The 13,483-nt window shown below is 39.3% G+C and overlaps 1 protein-coding gene across 6 annotated transcripts in view; it reads right to left on the bottom strand.

The window, feature by feature from the left end:
* kcnn1a (potassium intermediate/small conductance calcium-activated channel, subfamily N, member 1a) overlaps window positions 1–13,483 on the bottom strand; it is a 190,571-nt gene that overhangs the window by 83,903 nt on the left and 93,185 nt on the right. For 5 of the 6 annotated variants that reach the window (XM_057856876.1, XM_057856872.1, XM_057856873.1 and 2 more), the window contains exons 2-3: window positions 8,071–8,544; window positions 1,310–1,405 (exon numbers count right to left, since the gene is read on the bottom strand). In XM_057856876.1, the coding sequence (XP_057712859.1) occupies window positions 1,310–1,405; window positions 8,071–8,460 (486 nt within the window). In that variant the 5' untranslated portion in view covers window positions 8,461–8,544. Of the gene's footprint in view, window positions 1–1,309; window positions 1,406–8,070; window positions 8,545–9,193; window positions 9,909–13,483 lie in introns of those variants that run through there. The other variant, XM_057856877.1, reaches the window with a different exon arrangement.

Genomic DNA, 13,483 nt, shown 5'->3' with positions numbered 1-13,483 from the left:
TGTGCTAAATCTGTTGACCCTCTGGGGGCCCCTGCTGGCTGGGGGCTCTAGGCAATTGCCTGGTTTGCCTAATGGGACACGACGCCTCTGGCTACACAAGCACTTTATTATGCTTGTTGTTAACACTTGTGTATGTAAATCTTATGTTGGTAGATTGTTTTCTTCTTTGAGATGAATTGCATGTGTGGCAGCTTTGTTTTCTTTTTTTTTTACATAGTGTTTTGACTTTTGCCGTCATATTTTCGGAATCATTCATTCATTTTCCATGCCGCTTTTCCACACGAGAGTCGCGGAGGTGCTGGAGCCTATCCCAGCTAACTATGGGCAGTAAGAGCACCATATACCGGAACAGCGTTCTGGCCCTGAATCTTATACCGGAACTGCGTTCCAGCCCTGAATCTTATACCGGAACTGCATTCCTGCCCGTTCCTGCCCACTTTCATCCCTGGGTAACACTAAATGATATCCGTTATAAGCATTCATAAGCATTAATGTCATGTCAAAATTATGATTGTCTAACGACAGTCTTATAGCGCCACTGCCAAATAAAGTTTTACCAAATACCATAACCATTAACATCTGTAGCGCTGCAATGCATGCTAGGAGGCATGTTGGATAACAACAATGTTGACAGCAGGTCACAGCAGAGGTTGACTGTCTCCCCCAGGGGAGTGGTGATGGCCAATTGAAGCTTCTTGAAGCAATGAAGCTTTGCAGCCAATTGGTTCAAAGCTTCATGGTGGTTCATTTGGTCTTGTGACAGTTGTATGATGCAACTGTCAAATAAAGTGTTACCGGTTAATATCTTTTGGTGTAAATGTCCCATAATAGAGTTAGGACTGCTGCAGCTTGTAGTCCAGTGGGGCTCATCCATGGACAAATGCTGTTTTCGTGCCAAATTTGGTGGGTGGTGGCTTATGGTCAGGCTAATTGTGCGAAAATTACGGTACTAACAACACTGAAACTGAAGATACAGATCAACATATTTCCTAATGTTTCAACTGCTTTAATATTTCATGAATTTACTTATTTAATGCTGTTGACGGTGACAGACATCCAATCCATCTTGACAGCGAACTTTTATGTTTATCTCCGGGTCAAAACGGATTGGATGTCTTGTGCTGCCAATGGCAGCCAATGAGATTTTAAAAAGAAAAAGGAATCTAGAAAGGGTTAATGACACCTTTAAAAGTTATTAATTTTACAATCATACACAATTGTGTACTTTCTGAAAGTGACGCAATTGAGCCATGTTATCAGATTTGGGTGTTTTTGTATTTTATTTCACTTGATTAAAATCAAGACTCACCTGGATTTCCCGTGCGTGGTACATTATTATAAGACCAAGCAGTATAACAGTGGAAAGGCTGATAAGGCATTTCAGTGCAAACGAGTATGAAGAGTCCTATAATGAGAGAAAAACAAGTGATTAAAATATTGCACAATTGCCTTTATTTACACATAGTGCTTTACAAGCCTGACGGGCCCCCAGGCATAGGCGGAGATTGAGGGGGGGGGGGGGGCAGTGCTCCCCGGTGGCCTGAAAATGTCATTGAATGTTGCGGACTTTCCTATAAATGAATTAAAAGGGGAAGTTCATAATTTTTGACACAAGACTTAATCTTTAAGTTAGTGGGGGTTTAATTAGTCGGTTGAGTTGATTTAAACAAATTCCGTGCAGTTTTTTAGTTATTTGTTAGCTTCATGGCTCTGAAAATGCTAAGCCAGCACAAGTCAATGGTGTCTGCTAAGCATACCTGTTAAAAACAACATATGCTCGCATGAAAATCATTGATGACACATGCAATCAAAAGTGTTGGCTATGTTTCCAAAGTTGTTAAAACTCACTACTGCATGTCAATAATTGTAGTATGAACAGTACCATGTGTAATCCAGCGGTTCTGAAGAAAACAGGCTGTTTAGGCAAGCAGGGCGGAGTGATATCACATTGGTTTTTTTCAACGCTGAATTTTTTTAGGGGGGAACGAAAGGGACTCCCCAGCAGACTGAGCATGAGTGGCCGAAACACACTTCTCTATTGTTCCTGCAGAATGAAATGAATTACGGCACTTTGGTGTGACATTGTTTTGGCCGCATGGCTATTTTGGATGACCTGCATTTTGAATTTATTTGACTATGTTAGATCTGTTAATATCATTTTTCTATTGGCATGCTAAGCAGACACCATTGACTCGCGCTACCTTAGCCACTCCAGAGCCCTGTAACTAACAAATAACTGACTAACTGCACAGAATTTGTTGAAATCAACTTCACAAACTAGTTAAATCCCTGCTAACTCGAAGATTAAGCCTAATGTAAAAAAAATTCTGAATTTTTCCATTTTAAAATAAAGCTGTTAAAATATTGTCTGTAAAAGTTGTAGAGCAATAAAACAAACAAACAAAATTAATGCAATGAACGAGAATCCAAGAAAGTATATCATAAAACGTCTAAATTATTTTTCAAACAGATCATGTGACTAGCACGTTGGAGACACATTGCTTTGCCTAGCTAAAACTACACCTGAGGCGGCAAGATGGATATTTAGAATTTCTTTAAACCTAAGCTTTCAAAAGCTTATAAAACACTTAAGCTTAAACCGAGAATTGAACACAAACAGTGTCAAGATATATACTAGTATGTGTATGAAGGGCGTAGGATTGCGTAGGGACGGTAGGGACATAAAACTATCCACTTTTTAGGATGCTCAAATTGTCCCCACCAACTTTTAAGCAACCTTATTTGCATTATATAATGACTTCCGTCATACAGTGGTATGAAAAAGTATCTGAACCTTTTGGAATTTCTCACAATCCTGCATAAAATCACCATTAATTGTTATCTGATCTTTGTCAAAACCACACAGATGAAAAAACAGTGTCTGCTTTGACTAAAACCACCCAAACATTTCTAGGTTTTCATATTTTAATTAGGATAGTATGCAGACAATGACAGAAGGGGAAAAATAAGTAAGTGAACCATCAAATTTAATATTTTGTGCCCCCTCCCCTTTGGCAGCAATAACTTCAACCAGACGCTTCCTGTAGCTGCAGATTAGTCTGGCACATCGATCAGGACTAATCTTGGCCCATTCTTCTCTACAAAACTGCTGCAGTTCAGTGAGATTCCTGGGATGTCTGGCATGAATCGCTGTCTTTGGGTCATGCCACAGTTCTCCAATGGGGTTCAAGTCTGGACTTTGACTTGGCCACTCCAGAATGTGTATTTTGTTCTTCTGAAACCATTCTGAAGTTGATTTACTTCTGTGTTTTGGATCATTGTCTCGTTGCAGCATCCATCCTCTTTTTAGCTTCAACTGTCTGACAGACAGCCTCAGGTTTTCCTGCAAAACATCCTGATCAAATTTTGAATTCATTCTTCCATGAATGATTGCAACTTGTCGAAGCCCATAGGCAGCAGGAAAGCCCCAAATCATGATGCTGCCTGCACCATGCTTCACGGTGGGGATGAAGTGTTGATGTTGGTGAGCTGTTACATTTTTCCTCCACACATGACGCTGTGTGTTACTCCCAAACAATTCAACTTTGGTTTCATCAGTCCACAAAATATTTTGCCAAAACTTCTGCGGAGTGTCCAAGTGCCTTTTTGCGAACATTAAAAGAGCAACATTTTTTTTTTTAGACAGCAGTGGCTTCCTCCGTGGAGTCCTCCCATGAACACCATTCTTGGCCATAGTTTTACATATAGTTTATGTGTGCACAGAGAAATTTGACTGTGCCAGTGATTTCTGTAAGTCTTTAGCAGACACTCAAGGGTTCTTTTTACTTCTCATAGTATTCTGTGCAGGCATCATCTTTGGTGGACGGCCACTCCTTGGTAGAGAAGCAACAGTGCCAAACTCTCTCCATATGTAGACAACTTCTCTGACTGTTGATTGATGAACATCCAGACTTTTAGAGATGATTTTGTATCCTTTCCCAGCTTTATACAAATCAACAATCCTTGATTGCATGTCTTGAGACAGCTCTTTTGATCGAGCCATGATGCACATCAGACAATGCTTCTCATCAAGACAATTCTTATCGTGTGTGTTTTATAGTGGGCCGGGCAGCTTTAAACCACTCATCAGTGATTGGGCACACACCTGACTTGAATTGTTTGGTAAAAATTGGTTTCAATTGCTCTTTAAGTCTCCTTAGGCAGAGGGTTCACTTACTTATTTTCCCCCCTCTGTCATTGTTTGCAAGCTACCCTCATTAAAATATGAAAACCTTTGGGTGGTTTTAGTTAAAGCAGGCACTGTTTTCACATCTGTGTGATTTTGACTATTATCAGATCACATTTGGTGGTGATTTTATGCAGAAATGGAGAAATTCCAAAAGGTTCAGATACTTTTTCATACCACTGTAGAGGTAATTTAGATTGCCTTCCTAACCCTAACCCTATATGTTGTAAGTATATAGTTGATTCTAACATTATAAAGTGAATTATTTTCATAACTTTCTGACTGATTTTTTTTTTTTACCCCTTTTCACTTACTGAATGTGCCGGTCCTTTTTTTCCCATCAAATGCATTTATGATTGTCTGATGACTTGCATTTATTTAAAATGTATTTATTTATTTAGTACTTTATTCATTTAAAAATATTTTTATTTGCATTGTTTCAGATAATCATACATTAATCATAATCGAGGTAAAAAGTTTTCTTTTTTTTTTGTTAAGTTTGGCTGTGATTTTGGACAAAAGCAGAAGTGTTTATCTTTATTTATTTATTTATTTATTTTTTGTTATACCCTGACTTAAAAGTTTTTTCAGTTATATTTAATTTTAGACTATGTTGAGTGGTCTTGAGAGAAATGTTGTTGTTTTTTTTATTCTTTGATAGTTAAGAAATACACAAGTTTGTATCTATTATGCATGTCACTATAATTTAGGTTCTGTTCAAATATTGCAATTCGAATTTCCTAATAAAATCCAGGCATTAAGTAGTTTTTGAAAACAAAGGTTTGAATGGAACGGTGTATCATCTGAAACAATACATATGAAAGTTAGTGTATGTCAATACAGATTTATTTTGCATTGATCATATAGCCTATCAATTAATTACGTTCCTATTAGTGAAAAATGTAGCCCTGACTCCCCTTTACCCAATCTGTCCGTCCCCAGCAAAAAGTGTACATGCATGTTACGCTATAATATCGTCCCAATGTTGAGACCAAACCTACGCCCTTGGTATACTGTATACATACAGTGCTGGCCAAGAGTAAAATGTGTAAAATGACAATGATTTTTTTCCATTCTTTTTTGTGGTTTTTCATTGCAAGCAAAATCAATGAAGATGTTACTACCAAAGCATTTGTAATTGCAATCATTTTCTGGGAGAAATTGAGCATTATCTGACAGAATTGCAGGGGTGCCAATACTTTTGGCCAGCAGTGTAAATAAATATATTGTAAGTTAATTTTGTGGCTGACATTGTGTTTCTGGGTCATCAACATGTTTTGCCCCCCTCTCACAATAGTCAAAGTCCGCCTATGCCCCCGGGCTTCTCTTGCCCTCCTCCCAAGGCTTAAACACAGCTTTATAAAAAAAGCATCAAAAGTGCACATATTTAAACCGCATTTTAACCACATCTGGGTTAAAAGCACAACTGTGACATTTTGTGGTCTCATGGGAACAAACCTCTCCCAGCTCTTTGCCTGAAACACTGAATTGTATGGTAAAACTGTTTTTCTAGACTGCATTTTTTAAAAACTTAGTCTTATTAATAAATAACTTATAATAACACACATTACCACCAGGCTTTTTCTGGCAGGTTTTCTGGGGGAAACCTACAAAATTTACAATCTCATAATAGAGAACTTGCTTTTCCTAAATCCCTAATTATTCTGTTACATATTGCTGCTTAACCAAACAGATGTGTGACAGAGCAGTAAATGACAAGTTTAAAAGGGGAGCATATTCACACCCAGATCTCCTATAGATTAAAAAAGGGGGATGGCAGTGGAAACAAATGGCTCCATTACTGCCTTAGACAAGGAGAATAAATGTACTTATATAAATGCACATGAGGACAAGAGACACAGAAAGTGGGCAATACACAGCGACGAGCCTCTACACATGCACTACACACACTACTTATTAGCGTAAAAGTCTAAGTGAGGCCAGATAATGGGGTTTACACACAAACACCATGGACAGGCTGTCGCTAAACAATGAAGCAGCAGGTGTAGGTGCAGCCTGATATTATCCACAAACGCTGTTAGCCGCCATCTAAACCAGCAATTAATCAAAGGACAGCACTAACAGGGGGACTTTCCATTTAATGGCAGGTGCAAAAAAGGCAAGGCTAGCATTAGCAGAGCCTCACCACAGAGAGCGGTACTGGTGATAAATACACCAGCTGGATGCCAGAGCTGCAGTGGTTGCATGTGTGCATATATGCGCATTAAGGCCATAGATCTAGAAAATAAGTGCCATTTGAAAGCTACCACAGGACAGTGATCATGTGGTTATTACAATAAGGACACTGAATGACAAAAACAACAAGAGGCAACATTTTCTTCTCTGTTGTCGGACAATGTGTCCTTCAACGGTCTTGATTACAAAAGATATTTTTAGCAATCAACTATATTGCTTTGCCCTTCAGGTCGGCAACATGTTCTCAAGACATTCCAACGTCTCAAATTGTTTTAAGATGTCCCTGTTGGAATAACATTGAGTAAACCAATTAATCCACCTGCCAGAGGTTCAAGGAGTTTGCAATACAGAGCTCAGTGCCTCCTTATGTTTTTCTACTCGTCAGGGCTTAGGGAACCTTGTCTGGGCTTTAACTGTTATCAATGGTGGAATATAACAAAGTAAAGTACTTAAGTAAATTTTTTGTGCATCTGTACCTTACTTGAGTACAAATATGAAGTGGTACTTTTTACATCTACTTCACTCCATTTTGCAAAACGAATTGCAAAATTGTCGCCTACGTTACATGTTACTTTTTTTTTTTTTTTCTCATTGTGAATTGATAGTTTTGTTTTTATGCCGACGGAATTGATAAGCCCCGTGCAACTATACCGTAATTGAGCACTAGAGACAGCAACACGAATAGAAGCAAGATTAGGTAGGTGAACAAGATATTGACCACTTAAAAACCAACAATGAGAGCAGCGCGCCTTCAGATGAGTACTGCACACACTTATACAGTAGGTGGGATATGCACCTGATAATTGCTTGCAAACCCCTATTAAGCTAAAGAAGAAAAAGAATCATAAATACTGGTAATGACTTGATGAAAGGTCTGGCCTGTCATTCTCATTTTTGCATCGGGAGAAAATACTTTTACTTTTTACTTGTACATTTTAAAGCAAGTACTTTTGCACTTTTACTTGCATACATTTTTTCTTAGGTACTTGTACTTTTACTTAAGTTTTTTTATTTTTTGCCCCTGTATCTGTAGTTTTACTTGTCTAAATAGTTGTGCATTATTGTGTACTGTCCCTATCAAATAAATAAATGATATACTAGTAGCATTAGAGTGTTAATCGGTGCCATATTAAATCGCTTTTATTAACATTGTATTAATTTATAAAGTCAATGTATTTATATTTATAAAAATTGAAATAAAAAGTACATTAATGATTTATAGTAATAATTAATACGATAATAATATTTGCTGATATATATTATAGTTTTTTAAATGACCAAAAAATACTCACTTGTCTTATAAATGGTTAAGGATCTTAAGTGTCAAAAAAACAGAAAGTAATTTTTTAATTTACTAAAAATAGGCACTCTGCTCTATAAAAGGTTAAAGGTCGAGAGTGTCAACTTTTGAAATGCTGTAGTGACCACTGTACCTGTAAGGGTTGAACTCAAAATTAGCATACAGACACGCAAACATGTACCATGTTTAATCAGCAGTAATATAGTATTTTGTGATTTGTCTCGCAAGAGACTAATTTGAAAATACGTAAAGGCTGTATTTCACATTCCCACCTCCAGGGGTTTATAAGCCTGGCGGGCTGCTGGGCTCATCTTAAAATTGACTCAGTCCGGGTGTGTTTGTTTAAACTTTTATAACACTTTATCTACCAAAAGTGTGCACAACATACCTTATTGTAAACCCCCCATGATAATTCAGTCTCCGTCACCATGACAACAATCCCAAACATTCCAAAGATGAGTGCGTAGTCACTAAGCCGCTTGCGCTTCTCAAACAGCGCCCGCCGGTGGCCAAGCTTGTAGCCAATGTCCCTGTTTTTCTTCTGAGGTGCCCTGCTTCCGCCACGCCCGCTGCCCTCCCTGACGAGGCTCTCATTGGACGCCTTACTGGGGTCTTCTCCGCCATTACCCTTGGACACCACCACCTCCAAGCCAGAGCTGTGCAGCGTCTGCAGGGGCTGCGTTTCCGAGTCGAGCTCCGCTAGGTTGCGGCGCGACGAGGACGCCAGACTGCCCACGAGTGGTCTCACCACGCCGCCATTGTACTTGCAGGTGTTCATGGCTATCTGAGGGAGTCGGCCGCTGCTCTCGGAGAGGGAGGGCTTGGATCCAGCATGGCTCAGCTTCTTCTTTTCAGTAGTGGCCTGAAAGGTAAAAAAGAGAGTTAAAATCGATTGTGAGAAGGAAGACGTACACAACTATAAATAAAAAGAAAGCTGTACATCTGGGCTTGCCAAACCACAGTTCGTGAGCGGAAAGCAGGACTTTGAACGTTTCCGTAAACAAACGTTGAGCTGTCAAAGCCGCATTTCTCATACACAGTGCTCTTTGCCTCACATTAGACCCTTTCATTCATACCTGAACACCATTTAAATTCCGGGATTTAAACAAGTAGCCCTTATGTGTGAAAGCGAATTTCCTGGGTCGACTGACGCGGAGATTATGCGGACATTTATCGGGTTGCACCCTAGTATAATGTCTGGGACTTACGCAGGACGCGGCATGTGTGAAAGCACCCGTTTATTTTCGGGTCACAGCGCGAAATCTGATGACATAAATATCATGGTGGGTCGATTGTCATTTCCTCTTTTTTGGCAAAAAGACAAAATACGGTAAACAAACATCCTATTCATCAACTGAGCTGAGGAAGAGACGGTCCATCGTCCATCTTTGGAAATGTGTGTTTGTTGCCGATTCTGACCAAAAATGTCATGTCCGGGTTATAAAATCCCGTCCCCTACCACCCCTGCACACAGATCGCCAAGTCGCCAACAAGTCTTGAAAGTGTCCAACCTGGGTTATTCCTGGGATATCGTCCCATGTCTGAAGGCAATTGTGAGTCGCAAACTACTGCCAGTGTCACGCAACTGGGAAAAAAAAACAGGAAAAGATTAAACAGGTAACCTGGAGAACTCAGGTAAATCATTATTACAATAGAGGATACCCATTCCCGGGTTCCCCCAGTGCTTTATAAGCCTGGTGGGCTAGTGTTTAACAACCATCTGGTGGCATTTATTGGTAATTATAAACGTTTTTTTGGGAAAGGTCCTTATAATAAATCCTTAGCTGCTATTGACGGTAATAAAAATCCAATCTATTTTGAACTGGTTAACAATTAATCAGATGTGTATTCCTATCATTGGTACTAAAATAAATTGTCACCTTAAAATTTTAAAAGTTATCTGTGAGCTAAAAAAGGCATGGGTCGCCACTAAATTCTTATTTCACTATTTATGCTATCGTTGGTCACAGTGTTGTCAGTAAGGTGTTATTGTAATCTGATTACATTTTTACAGTAAAGAGTACTCTAACGCATTCATTTTTCTGAACCAGTAATCTGATTAAAGTTAGTTTCCTTAGTGTCTGTGCATTACTATTTTGTTATTGCCTCATAATGTATGTAGAATGAAGAATATTGTAGTCAAGTATAAAGAGCTTATTGAAAAGAAAATGCTAGAAAGGTTCCCATGATGTGTTTGTTTACATGGTAACCGCTCACACGTACTTCCTGTTTTGGTCTCGAGTCACACGCACCAAGTGTTTTGGGACAGAAAGGCGTGTGCAAGCTCGGTGCACATTCGAGCCGAGTGCAGCCACCTTTTGAGATGTGTGAGGGAATGTCGATCTACTCATTCACTCTCAGCCATTTTCACCGGAGCAAGGCCCTTCGCTCCTGGCCGTTTTACTGGATTTTGACTGATTTTGCTAGGCCCACAGAAAATTGTATTTTATTGCTATATAAACATGGAACCCACCAAAAGAAAGATTAGGCTCTCTTCTTTCAGCAGGAAAAAAGTAAGGTCAAATCTTTTTCCATTCTTTAGAAATCAGCATTAGAAAATAGCTTAGTTTGAGCAATTTTCCAGTTTCTGATGAAAAAAAACAGAGAAATTGAGCTTTTAGTGAAAGCATACATTTCAAACATAACTTTGACTTTAACGCAGCTATTTTTTGCTTTAGTCACATCCCAAACATCTGAATAATGTTTTCCTTTTACAAAATAACATAATCAACAAGACAAATAGAGCTTTTGATTGCAAAGTAACAATTTATTTACACATAACTAAACTATTGAACTGTTGAACTATTTGCGCACATAACAATGGGAAAGGCTCTTGGCTGCTCCCGGTTGAATGAGGGGGCTCCCAGTAATCTGATGAGTCCGGATCAAGATCGGTTTTACTTTTTTCATCATCTTCATCATTGGTTTCAACGTCGGGCTCAGGAGTAACGCAACGTGAGCTCCGCAGAACACGTGTGGAACCTGATGCTGTTGTGGTCGTCACCGTCTGTCTCATCAAGATAGATTTTTTTTAATCCTTCTTTGACGATGGTTTCATGTTCTTTTGAAAACACTCCTCCAGGGTCGTTTGCCTTTTTTTGTCCCGATTGTTCTCCACATTTTTCTCACGCGTCTTTACAAGATTCCTCCAACTTCCGTTTCCTGACTATTTTTCTTCACTTCCTTTCTTGGCCTGAGATGAGTTCTTACAAAATGCGCTACTGCCCGTCAGTGGCCAGTTTTATTGCTTTAAAATGGGTTTTGAGCTTTGTGCATTGCAGTTTAGGTGCATCAGAAACTAGAGATGCCTCTTATCGAAAAAACGTAAAAGATGTATAAATACATTTTTGGGACACTGAAACAATTAAAAATAGAACGTATTTATACGATTTTGGAAGGAAATGAGTTAACATGAGTATTTTCCTTCATTCTGGAGGGTTCCAGCAACAGGTTGGACCCCCTACATGCGCGGTTGTTTCGTAGCTTTGCCATTGCAACGGAGGGTAGTCATCGCTCCAAGTTGGCAAGCATTGTTTACATCCCATTCGTGTTGCACATTTATGCCATGAGGTGACGTGTTCGTTTAGCATCTTTGGGATGTGTTGTAAGTCTGAGTGTAAAGTGCTTAGTTGCCGCTAAGTTTCGTGGCCAAATTGACCGCGAGTGTGTACGATGTACTTCCAGGTTGTGCGCGCGCATCCGTGCTCGCCCCCACCTTTGTGTTTATTGGATTGTGCAATTCATTTGTGTGTTGTTGATTATTGTGCAGTCAATTTGCATTGTTTTTTACATTGGCACTGCTAATGCATGCTGTTAACCCTAACCCGAAAATTTAAATTTCTGACATTAGGCCTAATCTTCAAGTTAGCAAGGTTCAATTAGTCGGTGGAGTTGATTACAACAAATTACATGCAGTTTAACAGTTATTTGTTAGTTTCAGGGCTCCGGAGTGACTAAGCAAGCACGAGTCAATGGCGGTTGAAATCAACTCCATCGACTAATTAAACCATTAAACCTCCGCTAACTCGAATATTAAGCCTTATGTGAAAACTTCTGATCTTCCTCTTTAAATTCAATAATCAGAAGGTCAATTACATGCGATGACATTTTTCTGTTGTCATTCATATGTTGAGGCGGCAAAGGGGGAAAAATTGGTCAAAAGTAACTGATAAATTATTTTTAAAGTAACTTAGTTACTTTGATAATGAAGTAATCAGTAAATTAACTTGATTACTTTTTTGAGGCGTAATCAGTAATCAGTAATTAAATAACTTTTTCAAGTAATTTGTAATAACACTGGTTGTTTAATAACCGCTGTCAGTTTAATGCACGTTCTAAGGACAGGTTGCGTGCTGGAAGTAAAAATTTATCAAACTTGCTTTAAAAGAAATAAATATTGAATGCGCCTTAATGTATAAATAAACCCACTGTATATAACCAATAGTGGCGACTAAAGTGCAGAAAATTGAATCTTTGCACTGCACGAATTTAGAATATGAAAGATTGATGCTCGGCGTGACCCTGTTTCCTGCCTTACCCTGCTGAGAGGAACAGCAGGCTCCTCTACACAGAGGAAAGGACCTTCTCAAATCAGGCATGCTGCGGGGACCTGATGCGGGATCCCGCAGATTTCTCTGCAAATATAATTGAATAGCACTGAGATTCCCATGCAGGAAAGAATCTGATTAGGCAATATTTGTTAATTTGGCGCTCTAAATTCTTAAACAGTTTTCCTGTAAGGATCATAATGATTGTACTATTTCTTTTTGAAAGGGTCTTTTCCAATTCTGCAGACAAAAGACCAAAAAAAAAAACTCCATCCATACAAAGCAAAGGTTAGGACACCATCTATTCTACAGAGAGTAGGGCAGATTGTCTAAATGGGTTATGGAAACTTCACATGGAAGAGTGCTTTTCTGAAACAAGTTAGTGTGTATGATGGCACCACTGGTCCTCTTATTAGCCCCGACAGAGCATCCCTAATGCCTTTAAATGTGCCGGTGGGAATAAAGAAGGACGTCCCTAATGGAAATGTAGTAACTCTGGTCCTGTGATGCTATCGTCGTGTGCATATTGTGGTTCTATGAGAACAGGACTGAAGGTTAAGGATTAGTGCAGCCCATAGTGTTTCTAATCCCCTTTTATGTATTAAATTGCCTTTTAATCTGTGCCATTAGGACCCTTGTACACAGTGAAGACTGTAGTAAGTGAACTATGGGTTTGGATGAGGGGAAATATAGAAATAGATGGTGAGCAGACTGGGGCGTAAACTCACCATATTTCATTTTAACTCTTCATAGGGCAATTAACTATTTTTGGTTTCAGCTCCATTTTGCAATAAATGGGGGGCTGCGTGACATCATCTATAGACTTCACTATCAGTTGACAAGACAGCTCCCACAAACATTGCGCCACGCCTTCCCGTTGTGGGCCGATCTGGGCAGAGCTGAGTTGGTTTTTACTGTGATAAGCTCAAACACACGCTGCATTCAAACGCCGGATTCAGGTGGAAACAGGACGAATGTATTACTGTGTACAAGCAGGCAGGATTGTCTCGAGGGTGATTTGATCGAGGAGTCAAGTTCAAGAGCCTCATGTGTGCACTTTCAACTTAAAAAGCTCTTTGTTTTGTGACGGCCACCGCCACATTAAATTACACAATAGCGTAACTTTAGCTCGAAATACTTACGTAAAATTAAGGATAACTGCGGCAGCAACTGCGATAACCTGTTTTTTGCCTTTAACTAAGAATCTAGACTGTACTATAATCAGGACTTGTCTACATGGCAAGTGGATGCTCT

Source organism: Corythoichthys intestinalis, chromosome 14 (genome assembly GCF_030265065.1).
Source record: "Corythoichthys intestinalis isolate RoL2023-P3 chromosome 14, ASM3026506v1, whole genome shotgun sequence".
Lineage (NCBI taxonomy): Eukaryota > Metazoa > Chordata > Actinopteri > Syngnathiformes > Syngnathidae > Corythoichthys > Corythoichthys intestinalis.
The sequence above is the reverse complement of the archived record's forward strand: the minus strand, read 5'-3'. Positions and strand labels throughout refer to the sequence as shown.